The sequence below is a fragment of the Panicum virgatum genome, chromosome 1K (genome assembly GCF_016808335.1).
Source record: "Panicum virgatum strain AP13 chromosome 1K, P.virgatum_v5, whole genome shotgun sequence".
Classification (NCBI taxonomy): Eukaryota; Viridiplantae; Streptophyta; class Magnoliopsida; order Poales; family Poaceae; genus Panicum; species Panicum virgatum.
Genome location: NC_053136.1, coordinates 52,327,406 through 52,353,182, shown reverse-complemented (window position 1 = coordinate 52,353,182; position 25,777 = coordinate 52,327,406). Strand labels below are relative to the sequence as shown.

At 44.5% G+C, this 25,777-nt stretch overlaps 4 protein-coding genes and 1 long non-coding RNA gene across 7 annotated transcripts; 4 read left to right on the top strand and 1 right to left on the bottom strand.

Moving 5' to 3' along the window:
- The first annotated feature begins 5,440 nt into the window (after window positions 1-5,440).
- On the top strand, window positions 5,441-8,819 carry LOC120642700 (cytoplasmic tRNA 2-thiolation protein 1). Its single transcript, XM_039919268.1, has 10 exons — window positions 5,441-5,663; window positions 6,045-6,159; window positions 6,622-6,764; window positions 6,885-7,004; window positions 7,093-7,205; window positions 7,291-7,383; window positions 7,471-7,511; window positions 7,796-7,862; window positions 7,943-8,054; window positions 8,424-8,819. Exons 1-10 carry the CDS (start codon window positions 5,547-5,549, stop codon window positions 8,580-8,582), a joined length of 1,080 nt encoding a protein of 359 aa, XP_039775202.1. The 5' UTR covers window positions 5,441-5,546; the 3' UTR covers window positions 8,583-8,819.
- A 430-nt stretch (window positions 8,820-9,249) lies between these two features.
- Window positions 9,250-13,347, bottom strand: LOC120642684 (phenylalanine--tRNA ligase alpha subunit, cytoplasmic-like). Its single transcript, XM_039919253.1, has 18 exons — window positions 13,099-13,347; window positions 12,901-13,023; window positions 12,710-12,808; window positions 12,201-12,257; window positions 11,888-11,943; window positions 11,702-11,794; window positions 11,392-11,482; window positions 11,272-11,309; window positions 11,152-11,190; window positions 10,914-10,990; window positions 10,757-10,841; window positions 10,588-10,687; window positions 10,364-10,460; window positions 10,147-10,218; window positions 9,991-10,057; window positions 9,784-9,909; window positions 9,568-9,622; window positions 9,250-9,489 (listed from the first exon to the last, which is right to left on the bottom strand). Exons 1-18 carry the CDS (start codon window positions 13,267-13,269, stop codon window positions 9,439-9,441), a joined length of 1,497 nt encoding a protein of 498 aa, XP_039775187.1. The 5' UTR covers window positions 13,270-13,347; the 3' UTR covers window positions 9,250-9,438.
- Window positions 13,348-13,597: 250 nt separating this feature from the next.
- Window positions 13,598-17,961, top strand: LOC120642689 (methionine aminopeptidase 1D, chloroplastic/mitochondrial-like). The gene is made up of 10 exons (XM_039919258.1): window positions 13,598-13,753; window positions 13,870-13,939; window positions 14,857-15,085; window positions 15,381-15,542; window positions 15,616-15,657; window positions 15,986-16,057; window positions 16,319-16,398; window positions 17,005-17,102; window positions 17,236-17,283; window positions 17,669-17,961. Exons 1-10 carry the CDS (start codon window positions 13,657-13,659, stop codon window positions 17,812-17,814), a joined length of 1,044 nt encoding a protein of 347 aa, XP_039775192.1. The 5' UTR covers window positions 13,598-13,656; the 3' UTR covers window positions 17,815-17,961.
- Window positions 17,962-18,411: 450 nt separating this feature from the next.
- Window positions 18,412-22,293, top strand: LOC120642675. Of its 2 annotated transcripts, XR_005662683.1 has the most exons (4): window positions 18,412-19,418; window positions 19,519-19,582; window positions 20,710-21,264; window positions 21,336-22,293. It is a non-coding gene; the product is annotated as an uncharacterized LOC120642675 (long non-coding RNA). The 2 variants fall into 2 exon arrangements; XR_005662684.1 differs by lacking the exons at window positions 18,412-19,418; window positions 19,519-19,582 and adding an exon at window positions 19,692-20,594.
- Window positions 22,294-22,583: 290 nt separating this feature from the next.
- Window positions 22,584-25,734, top strand: LOC120642638. Of its 2 annotated transcripts, none has more exons than XM_039919206.1 (7): window positions 22,584-23,023; window positions 23,113-23,207; window positions 23,304-23,445; window positions 23,823-23,918; window positions 24,003-24,122; window positions 24,285-24,547; window positions 25,383-25,734. In XM_039919206.1, exons 1-7 carry the CDS (start codon window positions 22,849-22,851, stop codon window positions 25,491-25,493), a joined length of 1,002 nt encoding a protein of 333 aa, XP_039775140.1. In that variant the 5' UTR covers window positions 22,584-22,848; the 3' UTR covers window positions 25,494-25,734. The 2 variants fall into 2 exon arrangements, with proteins under 2 accessions (XP_039775140.1, XP_039775146.1); XM_039919212.1 differs by having other exon boundaries at window positions 22,620-23,023; window positions 23,826-23,918.
- The last annotated feature ends 43 nt before the right edge of the window (window positions 25,735-25,777 follow it).

Sequence of the window (25,777 nt, the reverse complement as noted above, 5' to 3'; positions counted from 1 at the left end):
TCTAAATCCCTAATTCTACTGCACAATGGCTTCATGTATCGATGCACACGATAGACGACAAACCACCCATGGCTTCACTTTGCTACGACCATCCGGCCTCCAAGCGTGCTCGGCCGCTCTGGATGCTGAACACCTTGGCTGGATGCCGCCTCCAACTCTAGTCCTCCATAGGTCCTAATCATGTAGGCTGCGGCGAGCTAGTGACTCGTGATATTGCTAATCTATGGCTTGTGTACGCTAAATCATTCAGTTTTTTCTTGTTATTTTTTTTGTCTTGGTTTATGTTATTTGGTAGCCAATACTCGTACTAATACGAGTTATGAGTGGTGAATAATTTGTCGAGAATATATATTATATTCTTATTTGTTAGCCATCAGATTATATCGATATGTTGGGCCGGCCCCCTCTATGAAAAAATTCTGGCTCCGCCACTGGTAATGGCAAGGTGGCAGCGCGAGGCGTAAATATGTCGAACAGGGGGCGGCCGATGCCCACCGGCCGCCCGTACGGGACCGTGCTCCTCGTAGTCCCAGGTCCCAGCAGGCGGAAGCACCAGCCAGAGCCCAGATCGATCGCACGCAGTATGCAGCAACCAGTCTTGGCAGAGCCAGAGCAGAGCAGGTCCCCGACTGATCGACGCGCGCGCAGAGGAGAGGCGGGTACTGCTTGTCCCACCCCGAGTGGACGGGGCCCCGCGGCGCGGTCGGGGCTTGCCGAGCCGGGGCGCCATTTCGACGGGCCGCGGGCGTGCACGTGTGTCAATTGTCATCGTGCCCGGGCGCGCTGGGCTCGGAGGTCTGCCGGGCGATGCAGGCATGGGCTCCTTCGGGCTGGCCGCGTCGGCTTGTCCTCTCGCGGTCTTGCTGATCTTTTGGCCATCCAAGGGCGGCGCAGTAGCTGATGATGCCGTTTTCCACGGGTTTCGCGGTGCAATGCACTCTCACCTGTCCGTACTGTTTTTGGCTGGGCTTCGTGGTCCGGAATATAAATGGTGGGCATCCGAGTGACAGTTCTACTTGCATTCGTTTATCTTTTTTTTTTAAAAAAAATCTTTACATCTATTCCGATGTTATTTAATTGTATTTTGCTTCCAGTCTCTTGGTCCAACGCTCCTTTAGAAAACTATTAGTTTCTTTTTCGGTGTGCAAAGAAAAAACAACTAAGAGAAGACCACGTTGACCATCCATGGATGTACGCAAGGCGAGTTCCTTTTTCTTTTAGGATTGGCGCTAGAGGAGGAGTTGACGGGTATACCAATGGACAGTGACAGTACCTGACTTACCTGCTCCTGCACTGTACGCCGTCCAAGGTGGACGAGAAAAAGAATGTTGTATGCTCCAACCTCCTCTGGTGCAGTGTGGCCTTGGATTCTCTCCCTTGGTTGTGTTTTGTATAAGATGGTATTTCGTCGTTTTCGCTACGAGTCCGAATGGATCCGATGCCCTTTACGGCCTTACCACGTTACGAACAGACACCTCATCATAGGATACAGATTGTGATCCGTTTAAATAAACAAACGAAGGAAAAGAAAAAATGGGTAAAAAACAGATTTCAGAATGGGTGCCTGGCCTGCCATGATAGGAATAGGGAGCAAAAAGAAGACCTGGTCACATCACATCACATGCATGGCTTCGATTCGATCTGACCAACCGAAGTTTTGTGCCATCTTCTGATGTAAGCATGCATGTGGTTCCCACTAATCGCACTTAAATTATCGAGCAACGTTACCCTATGATTGATGAGCTTCTCCCGTCGGAGACAAAAAAAATAAAGCAGTATGATTAGGAGTTGCGGATGAGATTCTGCCGACTGCCGTAGTAGAGGGGCTCCAGATTAGCACCGACGATTTAATCTACGGCAATATTAAACAGTAACTAGATGCAGAGTCGGCTTGTTGGGGGGCATGGAACATGCATGGTCTGTGGTACTAGTACTAGGAGTATTTCCAAATGACAGGAGCACACACACTGCATCCAAGAAATATACCAGACCTGCAAAGCACTACTACTGGTACAAAGCCGCATTGACTATGCCTGTAGCCCAAACAATGGGCAGTGTCAATTAGTACTAGGATTATAACCAATAAAAAATCTGCAAGTTGAGTAGCTAGATGCTCATGATGTTCTTTTGGCAGTAATTCCTATAGCTGACAAAAAATTACACCGGTGGCAGAAACAGCAGTAGGGAGCACAAGATCAGAGAGATGTTACAGGCTCCTACAGAGTAAACAGCATCATGAATGAAAACTCGGCCGGAGCACTCTGCAGCAAGAACCTTCTCTTTTGGCACTGGAACCCCTTCCGGCGCCAGATGGTCCCCGGCGTTCTGTGCCTGACGAGACGAGCATGGAAGGACGGTGACAGTGGCGGAGCAGCGGCGCACAGTGAATCGGCATGGGCTGGTGAAAGCGGAGGGCGGGGCATGGACGGGGGGTCCTGGGCTCCTGGCAGTTATTCGGGCGGTTTGTTCTTTTCCCGTGTCCTCCCCATCCCGGATCGCTCGCCGCCGTACTGCGCCCTCCCATTGACGAACTAACGCCGCTTGCCGTTTTCCCAAGGAATCCGATGCCATGCTCTCCTGATGCTTTGCTTTAGCTAGCTATCCGTTAGTATGAATCAGCAGCAGTAGAAGAACCATCCGCTTCGCTGTCCATGCTCGCCTCGCTGCAATCTTCTTGGACTGATGCAGACGAGCAAGATCAACGTGGTTACCTACCAGCAAGTTGGCCTCAGATCAGCCCATCTTATCTCGAAACGGGTGGCTCACAAGAAGAGCTCGTGCCACTTGATCGGAAGATGAAAAAGGGTATGGGGGTCGCTCTCGCTTGCAGCTTGCCTGCAGGCGACGTCGGCAGCGGTGGGGTGGACCCGGACGCGGAGACACGGCGGTCGGTGTCAGTCATGGAAGGCAAGGGCCAAGGGGCTGCTGGGACATAGTGGCATGCCCAAGTTAACTGATCGAATCTACAAGCAGCGGCGCGCGTGGCTGCGGCCCAGCGCGACCGCGGCCGTGGGAATCAACGGCATCCTTTCCAAGGGGTACCATGCCGCGCCGCTGTTGCGTTGCCCTCTGGCTTCTGCTGCCCCCCTGGTGGTCTCACCTGCCAGTTTGTTTTGCTCCCATTTCCGTCCCAAGTTATTCGGGCAACTGCTGCCAGCATCTACCGCTCGGAACTATCCAAATCACCGGCATCCAAATCCCCTCCAGACTGAACTGCTGCAGAAACTCCATCCGTCTACACAGAGCGGGCCGGTGACCTGCAGATGCAGAGGAGGGTCCAACCACGCGTGCGTGCGTGGGAGCCTCGGAGGTGTCAGTTATTACAGTGCCTCCATCCGGTAATGCGGTTAGCTGTCAGTTACCGGGACCAGCAGCGCGACGGGTACTCGATCCCACTTCCCACCGTCCTAGTCCTAGGCCACCACCATGAATTTGCGCGTGGGACGGAACGGAAGGCGTGATCCCGTTGCCGTCGCGCCGCAAGGGCCCCCCTCGTGATCCGTTCACGGCAGCCATTTATGCCAGTGGGGTTTGACCATGGCTGCTCGATCGCTCACGGAGGCGGAGGCCGGCCAGGAATCATATGGATGCCGCCGCCGCCGCTCCGCCGAGCATTCATGGCCCTCATGCGCACGGGGCCTGGCCGGCGGCCGGCGGGCGGTGGACGGGGCGCGCTGAATTTGTTTTATCATCCAGTTGGATACTTTCACTCCCACTTTTACCGACCACCACGTTCCTCTCCTCTAATTTTCGACGTGCCGTAGGCTAAAAGTTTTGGCGATGGAGGGGATTCTATTGGACGCGCACGATCAAACGCATGGATGGATGGTGAGATGCTGAGGTGACTGCTAAGACCAGTAGCTGCAGCTTTGTGATGATGATGATGATGATGATGAGTGAGAGAGAGACGGGCAAAAGGAAGGGAAAATGTGCTCAAAGAGAGTTTGATTAGTAGCGCGGGGGACGGCGATGGATCGCGTAAAAGCGTCATGTGTCATGATTTCGTGCATGATAGGGGGTGGATGAGCAACGAAATATTCCCTCCTTTTTGGCGCCCCCGGTGATAGGAGAAAGCCACGAGCCCACGACGTGTGTCCGAAATAAAGATGAGAGGATAAAAGCGCCCTCCTTTCCACGATTAGCGTAAAGCTGTTATACTAACCATCGGCTTGGCCAGCACCTACCCATGTGCAAATCGTAACGGTATACTAGCTCTTACTATGTGCAACCGGAAAAAAAAAGACAGCGTGGCAAAAGAAATCCATGTCTAGTAAAGAATAAGATTAAGCCTTCTTCCTTTGTCCCCTCGTATTGAACAGCAAGTAGTATATCATCTGCAACACACCAACAGCCGAAGAATTTCCAGCTAGCCGAACTTCTCAGTGCACGTGCAGCCGGCAACAGCGCTGCATCCCTGCCCAATCTGAAATTTCCAAGCCAAGAAACAGTGCGTCGGTCACCTAGACTATAGTGTGTGAGGGCGTGAGGCTACCTCTACGATCTCTTCGCTGCTCCTGGTCCTGGCGCAATTCTTCCGAACCACCAGGGCCCTAAGGCTCCTGGAGTCCTGGCCTCCTGGGCCTGTGCCATTGATCTTCACACCAAATAGGCAAATAGACTAGGGCCCTGTTTGGTCCTGGGCCTTTGCCACTAATTTTAGTCCTTGCTTGTTTTGTTTGTAATATGGGATTAAAGGGGACTAGAGGTCATTAAATGAATTGTAGAAAAGACCATGTTACCCTTAGGAGAAGAAATCCTCGCTGTTGCCGGCCATGGCGGATGCGCGGGTCGTTGTGGGATGCGCGAGCGAGTCGAGGCGCGGGCGGTGGCGGGGGAGGGGCTTGAGCGGCCAGCGGCGCCTAGGGTTCGGTGGGTGGAGAGAGGGGCAAGTGCAGGCGGAGACGAGAACGGCAGGGGCAGGTGCAGGTGCGGGAGTGGGGGTAGCATGTGGAAAGGCAGATTTATTCCTAATAAGGCCCTCCAAGAGAGTCTAAAGATTTTAGTCCCAACAGAAACGTTTAGTTCCTTTTAGTCCCTTCTGTTTGGTTTGTTTAGGGACTAAATGAAGGGACCATGAGTCCAGGACTTTCACGATCTGATGTCTTTCTGCGTTGCTTTTCCTGTAACAGAATACTAGTGTCTGTCAGTTCCATCAGAATCAAAGCCACACGAACAGCAGTAGTGGCATTGCCAAAAGCATGCGGAGAAAAATGTCAGCGGTGATACCTCCTAGCTTTGGGAGCAGCAACTGAGCCTGTGACTGAACGAAGAGGATGGACTCAAGAAGGCTAGTGATTCGACTCAGATCGGCACAACCGAAGGGAGATGGATAATTCGGAATAGCAGGTGTCATCGGAATCCAGCCCATGAAGGCCCGTCAGGGACATGCCGCCGGAATCCTGTTAAAAGCCCAGAATTCGGAGCCCACTTGACTATTCGCGCCTTTCCCCAAACCTCCGAGCGCCGACGGACCAGGGACCGCCTCCACTCCCCTTCCTCCCGGCGCGCCGCCACTCCGCCGCTGTCGCTTCTCCCGCCAGGCCGCCATGGGCAGCTCCGTCGGTGACAGCGCGAAGCTACAGCCATCAAGGGCAGGGAGTCGCCTCTGCGTGCGGTGCGGCGAGAGGAAGGCCGCGCTGAAGCGGCCCAAAACCCTAGAGCAGGTGCGCCTCGCCCTCGCCACGCTTTCCGTTGTACTCCGTAATTGGTTGCGATGTTTTAGGAAATTTCTAGAGCTAGGGTAGCCAACGACTTACCTGTAAAAAATTAAGGTGGGATCACAGGGCTTTGCTTCAATTTTGCTAAGTTGGGCGAAGAAGAGATGCCCTCCGGTGTACTTGTGAAGTTTTGTTAAGATTTTTTTTTGTTTACGATGTTTTACACAAATTATGTGATTCATCATTCATGTATATTTGTGTTTCTTTGAATGTTTACATTCTATCCTTTTATTGAGCTCTTGTTTTGTGGTCTTGTGGATATTAGTGAATATCGTGAGTTTCTTTCATCTGACGCCCATAAAAGAATGCTTAGGTTTCTTCTTTTAGATCTGTAGGGAATGCTTCTACATCGTCTTTGAGGACGAAATTCATCAAACTATTGTCGACAATTCTTTGTTTAAAGCTGGTGAGCGTGTGGCAATCGGTGCTTCTGGTGGAAAAGGTATGTCCAGACTTGTATGCACCATCAGTAGGTAAAGAAGTTGTAACTGCATTTTATGTTTTTCATGGCAATGTGTGCACCTTTATAGTTTTCTGCATAAATGCTTGTATATATACAGACATGCTTCATAATACCTGTCTATGTATTGGTGATGTTATTGTTTTCTCTTCTGAAAATAACTGCATGACCAACACAGAAGGCATATGTCTTCTTGTTGAGAGCCTTATGTCTTCATTTCATTGATCTATACAATTTAGGTTTCGTAGCAGTAGGTTAAGTGCCATTCTACCATGAGTATTATAAACCAATCATCAGGGTTAGTATCAGGCCATTTGTGTTTAGCCAGAGTACAAAGGAAAGTTATTTACACACTCGTGATGGATGCCACGTGCTTCTTTCTTGTTTAAAATGCATATGATCTTACTGCAAGTTCCAACACTTATTTTTATTTCTGTTACGCAGATTCAACAGTGCTCGCATACGTGTTATCGGAGTTAAACTGTCGTCACAACTATGGCCTCGATTTGTTTCTTTTATCTGTTGATGAAGGAATCACAGGATATAGAGACGACTCACTAGAAACAGTTAAAAGGAATGAAATACAGGTTCCCCCTCCCCTATCACGGGCACACTCCCTCAGTTTGTCTGGACCTTCAACTGTTAATATTATAGTGTGTTCTATTCAGACATTTAATTCAGTAAGTTTCACCATTCCCTTGTTGCAGTATGGTCTGCCACTGAAGATTGTTTCCTATAAAGACCTCTATGGCTGGACAATGGATGATATTGTTAAAGCAATTGGTCTGAAAAATAATTGTACATTCTGTGGAGTTTTTCGACGTCAGGTAGTCCCTACCTGCAAATCTTGCACAGAGATTTCTTTTCTTATCTTTAACTAGACTCCGCCTTCACTGATAATCCTTTTCTCTGTAGGCACTAGATCGAGGTGCTGCTCTCCTGAAGGCTGATAAGATTGTAACTGGGCATAATGCAGATGACATTGCAGAAACTGTCTTGCTGAATATTCTGCGTGGTGATATTGCAAGGTATATGTTGGTTGTAGGATTATGCTGTTTGTCCTAGGTTTCCTTTTTAATACTTTTGATTTGATGTTGTGTTGCTCCTTTATAGGTTAAGTAGATGTACCTTTATAACTACTGGAGAAGACGGGCCAATCCCAAGATGCAAGCCTTTCAAATACACCTATGAGAAGGAGATTGTCATATATCCTTTCTATGAAATATCTCATATTTTCATATGTTACTTGTTTGCTTTATTCAATTATATTTTAAATCCTTGACTGAATGACACGTACGCATACTTCAAAAAGCTGGACTACTTCTCCACAGAATGTAATATCTGGTTCTTTTACTGTGCAATCCCTTTTTTTCACATTGAAAAATAATAGTTCATCCAATATCTGAAGATGCTACGATGGTACTTCAATAAAAAAATAGATCTCAATCATCACTGCGTTTCCTTCCACTAATACCACACACTTACATATGAGTCTGCTTACCTTCATTTCTCCAAAATCGGTGAATATATAACACATATCTATTAATTCTGTTGACTGCTCTCTGCCACAATTCTGAAAGACTAGAAAATGTCTCAATTTGGCTGTATTGTGATCCAGGCATCTATTCACCAAATGCATACCGTGGTTTTGCTCGTGAATTTATTAAAGATTTAGAAAGGATGAGGTAAAGGTGCATTTTTTCCCTATATAATGCAGACCTCTGCATCTTCTTACCCTTGGCTCAGTAGATAATCATCGTTGCAGGCCTAGAGCTATACTGGACATCATAAAATCTGGAGAAAATTTCAGAATCTCCACAACAACAAAGATGCCAGAGCAAGGGACGTGTGAACGCTGTGGCTACATTTCTAGTCAGGTATGGCCATTACATCAATTTTGAATCCTTATGGTGCATATGAAATATGGATAGCTGAAGTCTGAACATTTTTCTTCTACTAAGACACTTAAAACAAGCCCTTAGTATATTTGAAGAGCAGCTTACAAAGTGATGATTAATTCCATTGGAACAGCTTACATGCATACAGTGGCTCAATCCACCTTGTTGACTCGCTAACCTATTCGAAACATGGGTGATGTGCCAAGGGTCCTTTGCTTTGTACTCGCAGCATGCAGGCACTGTTTGCCAATAATGCGAACTGCATGAATTTGCCCTCGTTTATCTTGGAAATTCTTAAACGTTTTTTTCTATGGAAATAACTGAAAATTTCATGAACTTTTGGGACAGAGATTATGCAAAGCATGTGTCTTGCTGGATGGATTGAATCGAGGTTTGCCGAAACTAGGCATTGGAAGGACTAAAGCTGGTGACGGCAAGGAACGCATCAAACATTCAGAGAGGAATACATCGAGCTTACAAGGAAAACATGGGAACTTCGACTTTTAGATCTCAATTGCAGTTTGCAAAAAAGAAAGAAATACTGCAATAAAATTTTCCTGTAATCTGTAATTTTATATCATTGTTGTAGTACTTGGTACTGGTCAGTTGATCATTTTGGTTGTTGTGGCTGTTCATGAATCATGACTATAAATACAGCCATGAACCACAAGAACGCGTCTTCTTGAGTCTTGACATGCTTACGAAGATGTATAAGCCTTGGTCCCGAAACAGGTACATGTCACATATCAGCTCTAATAAATTACAGTTTTCGGAAATTATGGATGCTCATTGAAAATTGTAGTTCTAAAAGAACTGATTGTGTTTCGTAATATGCAAATCGATAAATTTAGAATAAGATAACAAAATTGTTATTTTTTTTCTCGCATATGGGATCGAAGTTGAAATTAAACTTTTGCATGTATGCAGACCATACATCCACCATAAGTCTGTTCGAGATTTTTTTTTCCCAGAATTTTGGACAACCTCTAAATATGGTTCTTGGAATTGCACCCACCTCAAAACAGAATTTCTATTTAGTATTTTGATAATGATCCTCTTGTTTCGTATGACAATTTCAAACATTTTAATTCCCAAAGTTTAATAAGTAAACAGTAAAGGAAAAATTGCTCCGTAAGGCAGCCTTTACCACAGTAAGTAAACAGGGAAACACGTATTAAGAACAAGCAGCAAAAGATTGAACATAAACCAACCTCTTTTGCTAGCAATATCATTCAAAATTGCAATGCACAAACAATAGATTTTCGACATAACCATCTTCCTTCTACAATTTCATACAACCCAATTTGTTACATTTTGCAGTACAAAAAAAAGCAGGTGGGGGATCCTAAGAATCCCCAGCACACTAGATTCCCAACCGGCATAGTGGGTTGCTCTTGATAAGGTTGAAATCAACCTGGAAAGAACATGACATGAATAAAGAAGGGTTCATGATAACAGGAGAAAATTTCAGTACGGCAATATGGCACAATACCTTTGGTCCAAAGAGGTCCCTAATGTTGTCAATTCCATATAGAATCATTGTCGGTCTGAATGAAGAAATAGAATCCAGTAAGTAGATTTCTTGCAACTAGCTAGATAATTTATGGTCTCAGCAAATAAGGGAGAAAAGTTTGAAAAATCACACTAGGTCCAAACTTGTTAAATGTATAAACAAAGAAAACCTCATTGTGAGCAAGCAATGTCATACCGTTCAAGTGAAAGACCCCATGCAATAACATTAACACCTTCTGGCAATCCCATGGGAAGCAACATCTCAGGCCTAAACATGCCTGAATTGCCAACTTCCACCCATTTCTTTAAACCATCGTGATAACTGAAAACAGAACAGAAAAAATCATTCATAAACAACAAGAATCATGAAACTAAGAACAAAGCAAAAGGAATTGTTTCTGACCTGAAAATTTCCATGCTTGGTTCAGTATATGGATTGTAGGCAGGCTTGAAACGCAGCTTTGACATACCTAAGAATCACGAGAAAAGATGACAATAACTAATTAGGGGCATAATCTGTGCATGATGTATCATATGATAAAACAGATGATTTAGCAACCTAGGCTCGAGAAGAAATCCTCCAATACACCAATCAGATCACCTAGAGTCAAACCATAATCACAGATAAGACCTGAAAAACAAACATTACATGAACATAATCTAAGAGATTTATATAGAAATGCAATAGGACATGAATGCTATATTAAACAAAAACTTCCACTTCTGTCTTGGGACATCAAATAAACAACTATATGCATAGGACAGCAAACAGCTACCTTCTATCTGGTGGAATTCAGCAAGATGAGTTCGGTCAACAGCTTCATTACGGAAAACCCGATCAATGGAGTAATATCTCTTTGGGGCAAAAGGTTTCTGAAAAGTCAACGGCAATCAAAAAAATCACAAACCATTCAAAGAGACATGCAAATTTCATTGCAGCATTGAACAAACTATTGGAAAAGTTGCAATACTAGCAACTTCAATGTAGTACAACACTTACCTCTTGAGCAAGCTTGTATAACATTCTCGTGGAAACAGCAGTTGTATGAGTACGAAGAAGATTTTTCTCTGCTTCATCCCGCTTCCAGTCATAACCATATCTGCAGACAATAATTTTACATGACCGAAAACTTTGGAGCTAAGGCGCTACACAAACATCAGAAGTATACCCTTTCGAACCATAACCACCAGACTGATGAACTTGCTTTACTTTCTCAAGATAGTCCTCAGGCAACTGTCTCGTAGCTGCAGGGGCTGCAAAAATTTGATAGACAATTGAGACATGCAAACTTTGATCATGAGACTGTACAATATCGCAAAAAATACCTTTCAGGAAAAAGGTATCATGTGAATCCCGAGCAGGATGCTGTTGTGGCTGGAACAGTGCGTCGAAATTCCAGAAGCTATAGCAAAGAAGCAGCAATTAGCCAATTACACGTAGCATTAGGAACACAAGTGCCGGTAAAATGGGGCTCATAGAGAGCTGCATTTCTTTTCTTTTTTAGAGCACAACATCAAAGATATATGGTTGTTTCTAGTTGGGTGCAAATATTAGACCACACACCTGCTTTCAACGAAATTGTTGGTTGGCATCTCTGTGAATCTGCACCAATACAATTAATTAGTACATTTTCTGAAAACACCTTGCTGAATACAAACATGACAAACAAATTGTCTTATTTACCCCATCATAATAAAGATGTTCTCGATTGCCTCTCGGACCTGAAGCAACACAAGTTATAGTTGGGATTTATTCAATTTATCAGAAACAGGCTATGTTAAATTGCAGAAACTCTATATATACCTCCATCAAAGGCTGCACATAACCTTTGGCTATAGGTTGTCCCTGAGCTCCATAATTATAGTCTTTGAATTCAAGGTCCTTCCAGTCACCACTAAAGAGCAGAAAATTAATTCCAAAAATGAAAATAAAAATGTATCAAACGTTTCATATCCATAAAGAAAAACATTGACAAACAGATCATTTACGATATTGTATGCATTGATAAAACATACTTACGTACATTAGTTAAAACTGCCAAATGTGCCAAATTTAACATGATAAATCCTGCTCTATTTTGGAAACTAAGTCGAGAGAAATCACATAAAATTACCTCCTAAGGTGTTCTGTTGTCACATCAGTTGCCAACGTTTTTCTCTTTACAACAAACTCAGGCCCTTTCTTTAGTGAGTACCAAATTGATTTCCTGTTAAGCATCAAGGTAGATGAACAAATTTGTACGATCACAATAGTACATACTACGAAAAAGAGCTCATCACTTCAGATCAGATGTACTTACTCTTTTGTAATAAGCTTCCTTCTCTTCAAATCATCAATCACTTTATCAGGAACAACCTACATCAAAATGCTTTTGTTTTTCATAAAGGGAAGAATCCACAGTGAAATGCAGGGACAAGGTAGCTAACAATGGTTTTAGTACAATATCAAGAGGAATATTTTTATTTTGTACAGAATACTGAACTCAACAGAAGTGAATGGCTCAAATGCGCTAAAGCGGATCAGATAGTGAGCTTGAAAACACTGTTCGCAAATGATTCCAATGAAAAAATGCAAACAATAGGAGTCAAATATGGAGCCCAAAGTACACAAACCTCCCCTTTCTCTAGCTTTTTAAGATGCTCTTGCAACTCATCCTTGACATTCTCAACCTGAATAAAGATGGGAGTGCAAGTTATATGCGTCATCTTGAGATTGAAACTGAACCAGCACAGCCCACAAAATCACTTTAGAAGAAATTGCATAATTATGCACCATCATACCATTAAGTTGAAACCTAGTCGCCAAAATACCACCCAAAGTTTTGGCATAGCCAAAATAGCATCAGCTCAGCTGTGTCTGACACTTGGGTCTTTGACAGTGTCTTATATGTGACTTTGGATGGCATTTTGGCAATCAGCCCAGCAACATAATGGTTCATTTTGCATAGAGAAATTATACAGATTGGTACTAATAGATTCCTACAGAAATAGATAATTTCTGGGAACATCACTATGCCAAATAACCATAAATCTAAGCTGTTCGAAGCAGCGTTACACATACTCACATTGCATAATGAGAGTTTTTTTTTTGAAGAAAACATAATGAGAGATTGAATCCATACCTTCCTGAGGACCAAATCCTTGTTGCCCTTCTCGAAACCTATCCATTTGTTCCGCGCAGCTGCCTTCATGCCGACATCAAATGCATCCCCCAATTTCGCCTAAAACACACCGAATCTACGTATCAGCATTAGGCAAAAGCAAAACCATCCAGTCACTCTCGGAGGATAGAACACTACAAACAAAAACTCACCTTGAGTGCATCCTTGGAGGCACCCTCCGGTGGGATGGCGGCGACGAGCTGCGCCTCGGGGGATCCCCTGGCGGCGTAGCCCTTGGCCTCGTCGGTGAGCACCCATGTCTCCTTGATGATGTCCTGCGGGAAGGCAAGCAAGAGCCCGTCAGGCCTCCGGGTTGGAGGATAACGGGGATGGAAAGAGGAGGAGCGTACGGTGCTGTCGACGATGCGGAAAGCTGAGAGACTCTTGATTACGCCCTCAAGCTCGAGGTGGGAGACGCCGAGGGAAGAGGCAAAGGAGCGGGAGTCGGAGACCTCGCCCGTGGAGTTGAGGTGGGCAAGGAGACCAGCCTCCACGTCGGCCGCCGGTGACCTCTCCGCCATGGCGCAAGGAGGAGATTGCGGCGGCGGCGAGGCTTCCGATAGTCAGATGACAGAAGGGCAAGGGGGTCGTCGTCTCGGGAAGTTTGGGGTTTAGGCCTCCGGTTCATTTCACTGGTGGGCTAACTTGGCAGCCAAGTTTCCACCCAGCCCAGAAATTATTTCGAAGGCCTGGTATTAATGGCCAGATAGCCTTTCCTCCCTTCCGGCCTAAGCCCACGGCCCACTATGCCAGTGGCGAAGCGCAGGCCGCCGGCGCAGCGACGCCGCCGCGGCAGTCGCCGCCCGCCAGCACCTCGTCCTCGCCTTCCCAAAGTTCCCAAACCACACAAGCCGCACGCCCGCAGGCCACACACACCCCCGCAACTCTCGCTCGTCTCCCCAGTCCCCATGGCCAGACCGTCGCCGCCGCGCCTGCTCTCCTCCTTCCTCGGCGACCGCGTCGCGCTCTCCTCCAGGCCGCTCCTCCTCCGCTCCGCTGCCCCAGGTACCTGCCACCTGCCGGCGCCACCTCCCGCGCTGCCACTCCGTGGCTGCACCCGTGTTTCAGCGCGTTGGCCCAGGGCAGCAGTTCGCTGAAATGGCTCTCTCCCCCTCTTGCAGGAAGCAGGCGGGTGGCGTATCAGGCGACGAGAACGCTGTGCAACTTGGTGGATATCCTCTTCAACAGGAGGTAAGCTTTCATTCCCCTCGCGAGCGTCATCTTTCCTGCTCCCGGTTTGTTGGATAACTAGTACAGCAGCATGTCAGCATCTGAGCTGCTCTGAAAGGTCCTCCTGGGTATATGGGATCATAATTTTTCTCCTAGCTTTACTTGCCATTCGCAGTACATAAATTATCGTTTATGGACTTATTTTGCTACTGAAGGTTGAACAGGTGACCAATCGTAGTCATGATATCGAGATAAGGATTAAGAAAAGGAGATGTCATCTTTTGGTAATCCAATGTGACTGACTGTTTAGTCTACGATATTGTTGTATTGTTTTCAGTTTAAAAAAACACGGCCGGGGGGTGAACGGACCCCACCGTTTTTCATTAAGAGGAAGTGACTTCGGCTTCTCCCGGCCGCGGAAAAACCCCCGAACCCTGGCCCATGCCTGAGAGGGCCAAGCCTTGCGGCGAGCACAGCGACAGGATTTTTTTACCCACGAGCGGAAATTCATCCCAGCTGGGATTCGAACTCATGACCTCGTGGGAGCGATGCTACCGGGCTGGGCTAGCCAACTCGGCCGCCGAACCTTTCGCGTATTGTTTTCAGTTTACATGGGCAAAAAAGGGCTAAGTAGTGATTTAATGATTACACAGTTGGTCAGTTGCAGTAGAATTGGATACAGAGTACTTGAAGTGATTGAGATTAATTTAGTATGAAATTTCAAAGACTACTTACCTTGTGGGATGTGGACCATGTCTTAAATCTTCTGCATAACTTTGCTATGCTTATATAGTTATACAAGTTATTATTGTATTTGTAAAGATTATGGCGTGCATTATGGCCTGCATTACATAGTACTGTCGGCAAGCACCATTTATATGGGAATTCCACATGCGGATCCACAATTAGATGCACTTACTGTGACAAAAATTTCGCAGGAGTCGGGATGACGCACAAGAAAACAACCCTATACGCCTACGTCCTGGGAAAGTATCTCCACGCTTAAGTGTTCCCAATCATATACAATTGCCTCCGTATGTCAATTCTCGTCAAAGACCTGGTGTGACTAATGGACCAGAAATACATGATGAGAATGGGATTGAGTGCATGAGAGCTTCTGGAAAGCTTGCTGCGCAGGTTTTAAAGTTTGCTGGAACTCTTGTAAAGGTAATATCATGTTGCTACAAAAGTTTGATTGTTCGTTTCAATCAGAAAACCATTGTTTCACTAGAGAAACCTCATTCCTTTCAAAAATTTCAAAGCACATGACATAACTGAATCTACATGCTACATACCTATAACTTATTTTCTCAAGCTGAGGTTCCTTCTTTTTTAAATTATCAGTATCATTTTCTCTGATATGGGCAATAACTCTTGTCTCAAAGTCTGTTTCTTGGTTTTCTTTCCAACTGATGGGTGTCTAAGATTTAAGCGCAAGAGAATGATTTTATCTTATTGACAGCCAGGCATAACCACTGATGAGATTGATAAAGCAGTGCACCAAATGATAGTCGATAATGGAGCGTATCCTTCACCTCTTGGTTACTGTGGATACCCAAAGAGTGTCTGCACTTCAGTGAATGAATGCATCTGCCATGGGATACCAGATTCTCGTCCACTTGAGGTGAGCCATCCAAAATCTAGATATCAAGTTTGAGCACATAGAAATCAGTTACACTTAATCTTCTTTGTGGCAGGATGGCGATATCATCAATATTGATGTTACTGTCTACCTCAATGTAAGTTGCTCCAAACTTATCTATACCAGCTGACATGTTTTTTTGGGTTTATTTAAACCTTCTACGCTTAGTCATCAGTGCCTTCGAACGTTTGTAATGATTTTCTCAAGAGATATTTTCTGATTCCTTGCATGGTCATGCACATCCTTCTGTTTTCACAGTAGACAAAATCTACACATAGGTTAGAAACTTTTTATTTTTTGGGTTCCAGTCTGTTATTGTTATGGATCGCTGCAATTTTGATTTTTCAATGCATGTGCTGTTATGCTAATGTCCATTTCTGAAATGTTCCATTGCAATTATATAATATTTGTATGCTCTATTCCAGGGTTGCCATGGTGATACATCTGCCACGTTCCTCTGTGGTGATGTTGATGACGAAGCTAAGAAATTAGTTCAGGTGATCTCACCTGGTGGTCAGTTTTAAGTAATCAAGTACGATAGGATTTGGAATTTGTTTACATAAAAGTTGAATTTATGTTGTGTATTTAAGAGATCTAATTGATGATAGACTGTTGTACCAAGGCACTTTGGTTTTCCTTAATTCATTGTACAGTTTCTTGGTTACGAGGCAATATTCTCTCAGAAGTTTCTCTTATCCAAGAGAAGTTTATTTCTACTATGATGATTGATTCCGAGTTTTATGTAACCTTTTTTCCAGGTGACAAAAGAATGCCTTGACAAGGCTATATCAATCTGTGCCCCCGGGGTCGAGATCAAACGAATTGGCAGAACCATACAGTATGTAAATGAGAAGCTGTATCATTGGATTTGCATATGTGCTTGTATCTTTTCCATCTCTATTTTTTTTCACAGTGCTTATTTATTTTGTCGAACTCTGAATAATTTTTGGAAACTTCCTGCAACGAAAGTCATCAATTTTTTGGTTACGGCACATTTATCACAGAACCTAACTTGAATTGTATAATAATGAACAGCATCAGCAGCAACAAAACCTTTTAGTCTTAAGCAAGTTGGGCTAGAGATGAAATCCAAATGAACACGGGAATGCTTGTTTATTTCTAGTAATCCGATGCTCTTTAACAGATGCATGGAGTATTTTATTATATTATGAATATTATGATATTAAAAACTGTATACCAACTATCCGTAAGCTGTATTGTCATAAGCTTTATTATTGTCTCTAATGTACTGATTTCTGATTACAGTACACTGCTTGTTGCAGACTGTATGATATTGGAAAGTAGTTTTTCTGTAACAGTCCTGATAATCAAAATAAACTCTTATTCCTTCTGTAGACTTCTAGTCATTGATTCATCAGCAGGTTGTTTTTAATCATGATTTCCAACTGACAACTAGTGTACTTACGACACTCAATCTTTGAAGGGATCATGCAGATAAATTCAAGTTTGGTGTTGTTCGACACTTTGTTGGCCATGGGGTAGGAAAAGTGTTTCATGCTGAGCCTGTTGTGCCTCATTTCAGTGAGTTTCCCACTTTAACAAACATCTTTTTAAATGCTGTCTTATGTCTCAACAATCTTGAGCTTCTAGTTGCATTGCTTTTATGTTGCACGATCATATCAGAGCTGTGGACTGATGACTTTGGAATTTGCAGGAAACAATGAATGGGGTCGTATGATGTTGAATCAAACATTTACTATAGGTACATGTTTCCACATTTTGCCCTTGTTTCACCTGTAACTAAAATCATGGCCCTTGTTCCATCGATTCGTGATTAATATTGCATATTCTGTCATCCAACCTAGAGCTAACATGTTTTAGAAAAAAACAGGTACTATGTCAGTTGCATTTCATTCAGGCATGATCATAGATCACTGCATTTGGCCACTGCCATCTTTCTGCACATAAGTACTACCGTTTCTTTTTCTTTTTATTCTTAAGCATATTTATGGCATTACTGGCATCTAGTTGTTTTGATGCGAGAAAGCATATAAAGGTGGAACAGAACTCTTAGTTTAACTGATATTTACGCAACAGGATAAAGCATATGAAGCTAATTCACTTCATCTCACTTTTTTTGTCAACAGAGCCCATGCTAACCTTAGGGAGCATAAATCCTGTCATGTGGTCCGATGACTGGACAGCTGTGACGGAAGACGGCAGCTTGTCAGCACAATTCGAACACACGATACTGATTACTGAAGATGGCCCGGAAATATTAACACAGTGTTAATGGAAGGCGGAAGAAGAGCAATTGATAGTCGGCTGGCGAGATCCTGCATTTTTGTGGACTAATTGGTCCAATCTAAACTCATGCAAAATGGCATATTCACTTTATAATTAATCTCTTTTATTTGAAATTGTACTGTTTTGACGTTAATTTTGTGTCTTGTCTATTGGTGTTTTGGTCACGATGTCATCGGGCTCCCGGGTGGTTGCAAGTAGGTCTGACAGTTTTGATTTGAGTTTGTTGGTCGGGGGGCTTGCCGAAAGGCATATCTCGCCGCATTTATTAGGCCGTGCACGGACCTTTGCTTGATTCACACTTTTTGCGCGAGTGACTGACCAGCTGTTCCCTCAATCACTCAAATCACAGAGGTCGGGTTGGTTGTCGCTGCTGGCTGTATGCTCAGGGTCTGTTCATTTTGCAAAAAAAATTTGCAAAGGAATTTTGGTCATTTGAAGTACTAAATGAAGTCTATTTACAAAATTTTTTGCATAAATGTGTTGTAAATTGCGAGACGAATCTAATGATGCTAATTAATCCATATTTAATCAATAATTAGCGGATTGTTATTGTAGCATCACTGTTGCAAATCATAGATTAAGTAGGCTCATTAGATTCGTCTCGCGATTTACAGCCCATCCATGCAAAAAGTTTTATAAATAGATTTCATTTAGTACTTCAAATTAGCAAGATTTCTTTTCACTTTAATGCATTTACGGTTTTTTTGCATTTACATGTAAAGAAGGGCCTCAATTAGTTCTGTTCTGTATGACTGTAAAGGAATGACAGCCTTGTATACGAGATTCTTACCTTCTAGGCAAGTTATCCGAAGCTTCCAACATTAAACAATGCAGCAATTTGCAATAGAGAACACTGACCGTCTGAAACTCACAGATTATTTGATTACTATATACAGTATGTGCTATAATCACAGTTGCTAATGATTGCATTCAACTTAGCCCTCACTAATGAATCTCGTTTTGAGAATCAGGAGGAATACAGGGACGGGAGTATGGGACCGCTGATTCGCAAAACACCTGAACACAGACAACCTCCTCAAGAAAGTAACCTGACAAGTGGGCCCAAAATGCTAGCGTCAGCAAAGCCCCCGCGTCGCAGGGGGGTCAAGCCGAAATTCCTACAAGGGGAAGGGGATTGCTTCGTATAATTCCTACTGTACTTCCTTTTACCGCCGGCACCGAATCCCCCCTTCCCCCGGGTTATTTACATATTTACCATTATAAGAAAGGTCACTCGCTGGATTAGCACTCTTAAACGGGCTCCTACAGATTTAGCACAACTGTAGTCGTAAATCTTACGTTTTTACCACTTTTGCCTACGTGGCAGGACACGGCGGCAGGCCACGTTGGCGCCCGGTCCGCAAGGCGAGGCGAAATGTCCTTTGTGCCCCCGCCCCTTTGTTCATGTGCCCGTGACCCCGGTCCAGCCCGTTGACCGCTCCCACTCTCCTCACCCCCCTCTCGCTATCCCGCCGCCGCCGACGCGCCTTTCTTCCCCACTGCGCCGCCGCCGCCGCCGCCTCTCCCGTCCCGCCTCCCCCAGCGCAACGGCGGCCAGGGCTATGGCGCAGAGGGCCGACTAAGGGCAAGGTACGTGGGCTTGTTTCCTCATGGCCACCCACAGCGATTAGGGTTAGGTTTTGCGGGATCTCAGGTTTTGCGGCTTTTGATTTTTTGTTTCTCGGTTCAGGCGTGTGATGTAATAGGTCGCCATCTCCCGTGGCCGCAATGGATCCTGGTGATTGTCCTCCCTGGTGAGTTCTTAAGCTCCACCTGATGAATGTTTGTACTATGCATAGCAAGAGCGTGTGTGGGTCCTCATTTGTTGTCATTATTTATGATGATGCCAGGATCGATCCTGGCAGTGCGTTTAAGCTAGTTGTTAAGGTTTCTCCATATGTTGCTGATGGTGAATATGGGCTAGTGGAAATGGCAGAGCAGCAGCATAACATATGGTTTCATAGGAGCAGTCAGTACTCTCTGGCTCAATTCAGTGAGGATTTGGCCTCAAAGATTATATGGGGGCCTAGTCAAACACTGGCAGTTTGGGTTCTTGACCAAGATACTGGGTCTGAGTGGAAGCTAAGGAGGGATGAACATATGCAGCAGATGATTAAGGACAGATGGGATGAGAGGCATGCTATTCTTGTAGTAGATGTTGTGAGCAATGACTCTATGAAAGGAAAATATTCATCAGATGCTTCAAAAGGTAGATGTGTCTCTGGTGTGACTAATGGAACTAATGCAGAGGCTACTGATGTTGAAGGATGTGGTGATACCCACAGTTCCCTGCAAGCAGCACCTGCTCAACAGCCACCAGCAATTGATTGGAGCACTCTGACCATTTTAGAGAACCCAGATGATGATGGTATAGCTGCACAGCTTGTTGATGAGGACCTTGTATTTGAGGCAATGGGATTCAAGGTTGCTGTGGAACCAGAAGAAGCTGGTCATGGACAAGATGTGCCATTTCCAGCTATGTCAGCAGAGATGCAGGAAGACATCAATGAAGCAGCTGTAAATGTTGATGACACAGCTGATGAGGAGCCACTGTATGAATAGAACAGGGACCATCCTGATCTGAGTGTAGGCATCTGCTACCCCAGCATGCCAGAGTTGAGGCTTGCAGCTAAGCAGCATGCTATTGTTCACGAGTTTGAGCTTCAAACTGAGCACTCTGACAAAGAAAGGTACAGGGTTTGCTGTGCAGCTCGAGGGTGTCCCTGGAAACTTAGAGCTAGAACACAGCATGATGGCAGTGTCAGGGTATAACTTCTGAAATTTGTTCATAATGTGATTATTACTTACTTGTCTTTGTTTGCATACTCTGATTTATTTAATTATAATTGAACCTAGCTTAATTTCTATTTTGTAAATGCAGATACAAATAAATGAGGGACAACATCAGTGTGCATCTACACAAAGAGTTCTGAGCAAGATGGCATCAATAAACTGGGTGGCAGAGAGAGCTATTCCATTGCTCAAGATGAACCCAACAATGGGGGCTTCAGAAACGCAAAAGCAGTTGAGATTCAAATACAACATTGAAATCCCCTACCAGACAGTGTACAATGGGACAAAGAGAGCATCTGAGAGAATTTTTGGTAAGTGGACTGATTCCTTTGATTGGTTGTACAGGTTTAAGGCAGAGATAGAACTGAGATCTCCAGGCAGTGTGGTAGAGATAGACACTGTCACTGATGAGGATGGCAAGGGAAGCTGCTGCAAAAGCAAAGAGAGATGCAGAAGAAGCAGAACTGAAGGCAGCAGCAGCAAGGGAAGCAGCAGAAGCAGCAGCAAGGGAAGAGGTTGAAGCTACCAGGAATGAATTTGCATCATCTGTCCCTGAGCCAAGTGAAGAAGCAGCCCTTGAACCTATGGCTTTGGCAGTGATTAATGCCCCAGAACCAATTCAGACAACCCCCCCAGCAAAAAGGTCATTGTCTGCAACATCTTTTTCCAAATATTAACTCATTTGTTCAATGTGTGTACTTGTTTTCATGGCAGGGCACTATTCTCAGATGGTGAACATGGCAAGAAACTTACACCAAAGAGGAAGGCCTTGGCAACTAAAGTGAAAAAAACACCACCTAAGAAGAAAGCACGCAAGAGCAAGTGAGGAGTGAGTAGTGAGAAGTGAGCAGTGACGCTAGTGTCTTTTGTGGTGTATGATTGGCCAAATTACTGTATTTTACATGGCCTTTGGCAACTTCTGTGTTGTAAAGTGAACTCCATGTATTCTCTGTTGGGAACATTCTCTGTTGGTCATCTTTTCTGTTCGTCATTCAAATTACCTCATTTCATTTGCTCAATTCAATTTGCATTCAAAAGCAGTAGAGCACTTTACAAACTAGACATGAACACACTCTACATCAGTTCATTGCAACAGATTTTACCACAAACGCCAATACAACTACTGCAATACAACCAATGAAAATGTTCATTTTCCACATCAGTCTCTCCATCTTGTTCTCCAGTTGTTTCATCCCCTCATCTACAACAGGTGCTTCATCCTCTCCATGTTCATCAATCTGCTGGCAGCATATCCTGACGATCTTCTTCTCCACCAGCTCATCCAAATACTCCCTCTGAAACCTATAGAAGCCACACAGCTTCGGATTCTGCAAAAAAACGATGAACATTGAAACCCTACGTTTCATTGAAAATGGAGAAAAACTCACAACTTACCCCATTTCTCGGGCATTTGAAGAAGATGCTCCCCTTGTTCTGACTTTCCAGCTTCACCACGCGAAGCTCAATCACCCGGGCAAGATCGCAATCGGGGCACACGATCAAAGGCAGCCCAGTCTCTTTACCGACCGGATGCTGCTCGCACACGGAGCTCACTCCTCTCACCTGCCTCCTAGTTGCCCTACTCGCGCTGGAGCTGGAGGAGTCGGCCCTCTGCGCCATAGCCCTGGCCGCCGTTGCGCTGGGGGAGGCGGGACGGGAGAGGCGGCGGCGGCGGCGGCGCAGTGGGGAAGAAAGGCGCGTCGGCGGCGGCGGAATAGCGAGAGGGGGGTGAGGAGAGTGGGAGCGGTCAACAGGCTGGACCGGGGTCACGGGCACATGAACAAAGGGGCGGGGGCACAAAGGACATTTCGCCTCGCCTTGCGGACCGGGCGCCAACGTGGCCTGCCGCCGTATCCTGCCACGTAGGCAAAAGTGGTAAAAACGTAAGATTTACGACTATAGTTGTGCTAAATCTGTAGGAGCCCATTTTAAAATGCTAATCCAGCGTGTGACCTTTCTTATAATGGTAAATATGTAAATAACCCCTTTCCCCCTGCGGCACCGAGAGAGCCAAGAGCCGATCAAAAAAAAAAAAAACGAGAGCCAAGAGGAGCAGCAAAATCCGGCGCCGCGGCCTGATTCCAGAAGTTCCTTGCATCGCCGCGTCGGCGTCAGTCGAGCGTAGCCAGCGCATTGGTAATTGGTGTCGCGCGCGGTGCGGCGCTCGCGCGAGATCGAGGCAGAGCAATGCCGCGTCGGTAGGGATGGCGGCGGCGGCGGCAGCGCCATGGCGAGGGGCATAGCGCGGGCGGTGTCGTTCGGGGGCCGGGCGACCGCAGGGTGGTGCTCCTACCGTCGCGTCACCGTGGCAGTCTGCCTCGGCAACCTCGTCGCCGCGCTACTCGTGCTCCGCTCCCTCACCGCCCCCACCCCCGCCTCCTTCGCTCCAACCGCTCCCAACCGTGAGTGGAATCCATCGCCATGCTTGCATATTTGTTTTTTTTTTCTCCTCTGATCTGATTGAAATATATTATTTTGATCTTAACTTCAGCCGGCGTGGTGCAGTACACGGAGGAGCAGATTAAAAGAGTGGAGGAGTCGATCCGAATCCGCCACGAGGCGGAGCCTGTCGAGCTCGTGCAAGCGGTACTAGTAGTGAACAATCCTTGTATATTTAACAAATTTTTGGTTGACTAATTCTCAATACTGCAATCAAATCCACTGAAATTTTGGATGCCAAAGGTGAAGAAGCTGCAGAAGGTTTTCACGCGAGAGGAGAAGCGGCGGAAGGAGCTGCCACTGGAGCTGAAGCAGAAGATCTCGTATGATATTGTACGGCGGCTGCAGGACTTGGGGGATAATGGTAGTCTTGCACAGCAAAGAGGTATTCTGCTTAGTACTACCATTTTATGTTCTAGAGATAGGGCATTTTCTATACTACATGCACTTAGCCTTAATGCGTATCTTATCCTGTTCTTCATTGCTCATTTGGCATCCATTTGAGCAAAGGGTCTATTTTTAAGCACTCCTTTGATGCATTCAGTGGATAGCTGAAAAAACTGTTTCTGCTATGTTCTATGTTACTTTCAAAATTAGTGCTAAAACTGACCCTCTTTTTTTTTTCTTGGCTTTGTGCTATGCCTGCTTGCTCTTTACTTTTGCAGCATGCAAGTTGTAAATTGATTTGTCAGTTAAACATGATCTTCTAGTAATCTACAGATGATTCAAGTATTTATATCTCTTTTATCCAATATATGACAGAAGCTGTCGAATCATGGCATGCTGAGAAGTTAAAAGACCTCAAAAGTGCATCTACTCAAAATCAGACAAATTTGGACCTATCCAGTGAGGAAACTAGTATGTGATCATTGCTTTCTAATAATTTGGTTACATATTTTGCTTTCTCAACTGTAAAAATTTGAATTTGATCTTTCCCTATAGGAATGTTAAAACAAGCCCTGGAGTTCAATTGGCGTATGCTTATGGAGGATATTGGCCTTTTGATACCAGTGGAAGTCACTCATACTGTACATGATGACAAACCTGAAAATGAACCAGAAGGTTTGTTCCTTACACTGCCACACAGTCAGTGCAAATTAACTTATCATGTTTAGAGCATAGCAAGGTGTCAAGTTGGGACCCTTTTGTGTTTTTTACTTAATGAGTTTTGAATTGCTCAAAGAAGATTTGAATTATGATTCCGGATGTTCTCTGTTGTTGCAGAAGAAGAGATAATAGCAGGTCCACCTTTGTCTCCACAATGCAATGCTGAGCTACATACTGATTATGATGGTGCTGCTGTTAGATGGGGCTTAACACACCACAAAGAAACTGCTGCTGATTGTTGTCAAGCTTGTCTCGATCAAGCTAAGAATGCAAAGCCAGGGGAATTGAAGTGCAATATATGGGTTTATTGCCCATCGGAGTTTGGATGCTACTCACCAGACAAATATGAACATAAACATCAGGAGTGCTGGTTGAAACAGGTATCATGTCTGCTTAATCTGTATTTTTGCAATTATTATTGCAGTCCTTTGATATTTTCATCTTACATTTTTAGCTGTAGGTGACTATTAGCATTATCTGGTTCTTTCTTCCTCAGTGTTTTATGCATCTTGAGTATATCACACAGCTTAGTTGTTATTCAAGTCATATTTTAAATTGGACTGTTGACTGTATGGAATTAAGGAGATATTTGTGTATTCCTTCCCAAGATGAAGAGCGCTGTAGTTTGCTAACTAGTTGCAAGTGATTTAAGTAGCAGAAGCAAAACAAAAACGTGGTGCAGAACATGTAACATGTAGTCATTACTCCTGTTTTCAGCTTTGATTTTGGAGTAATCTGATTTTTCCACAAGCTTGCAACTCAATGAAGCTTGCATGCTCATAAGGCTAGGATGATGTGCAGTCAATTTAGTCACATATTGGTTTACATAGCTTTATGATGATTCATGATTGATGAACCATTTAGCTGTGCTTGGCTGCTTGCTTTATTTTACCTATTCTTTGTAATAATCATTAGTCATGGTAACAATCAATTTTCCTCTTATTATATTAGATGTAAATAAATGGTTCTGTTATGCTTTATCATGCATAAATTTGGTTTAGGATCGATTGGCCGTATCGCAGTACTAATGAATAGTTTGAGAAAGCGTAAGGTTTCTTTCATGTCAGGGCTTTTTTGCCCTACAGGACAAATAGTTGTTCAAACATCTGCCCACTGTTTATTGAATTTGTCATGTGTGAGCACTTGAAAAAAAAGGCCATTTATTTTTCCTGGCAAATACATCTCACTCCCGATGGTTTATGCTATCCGTTGCAGGCCGACAACCCTAAACTGAACTTCAAAGACAAGTATTCAGAGTCTTACAGAGATACTCATCCCACCGCCCCTGTTGCCGTGCCATGGATGTCTGGTGTCATCAGTGCATGAACTAACAGTCTCCCAGCAGCTCAATTGAGATTCATGCTGATGCAAATGCAACTTCGACACAGCCATACATTTTTTTATTTCTTTTTCTTCTTTCTTGCCACTATACTGCCTTGTTTTTCTTCTTCTTTCTGACCTCGCATATACGATGTAAAACTTAGCTTAGTCGACTCGGAAGCAAACGTTTTTGTGGGATGATGTTGAAGTACAATCGGAGTTGGTAGTGGTCAACTTGATTCATATATGGGTTATCTTCCAACTTTACTCTTGACCCTGATCGATGTATG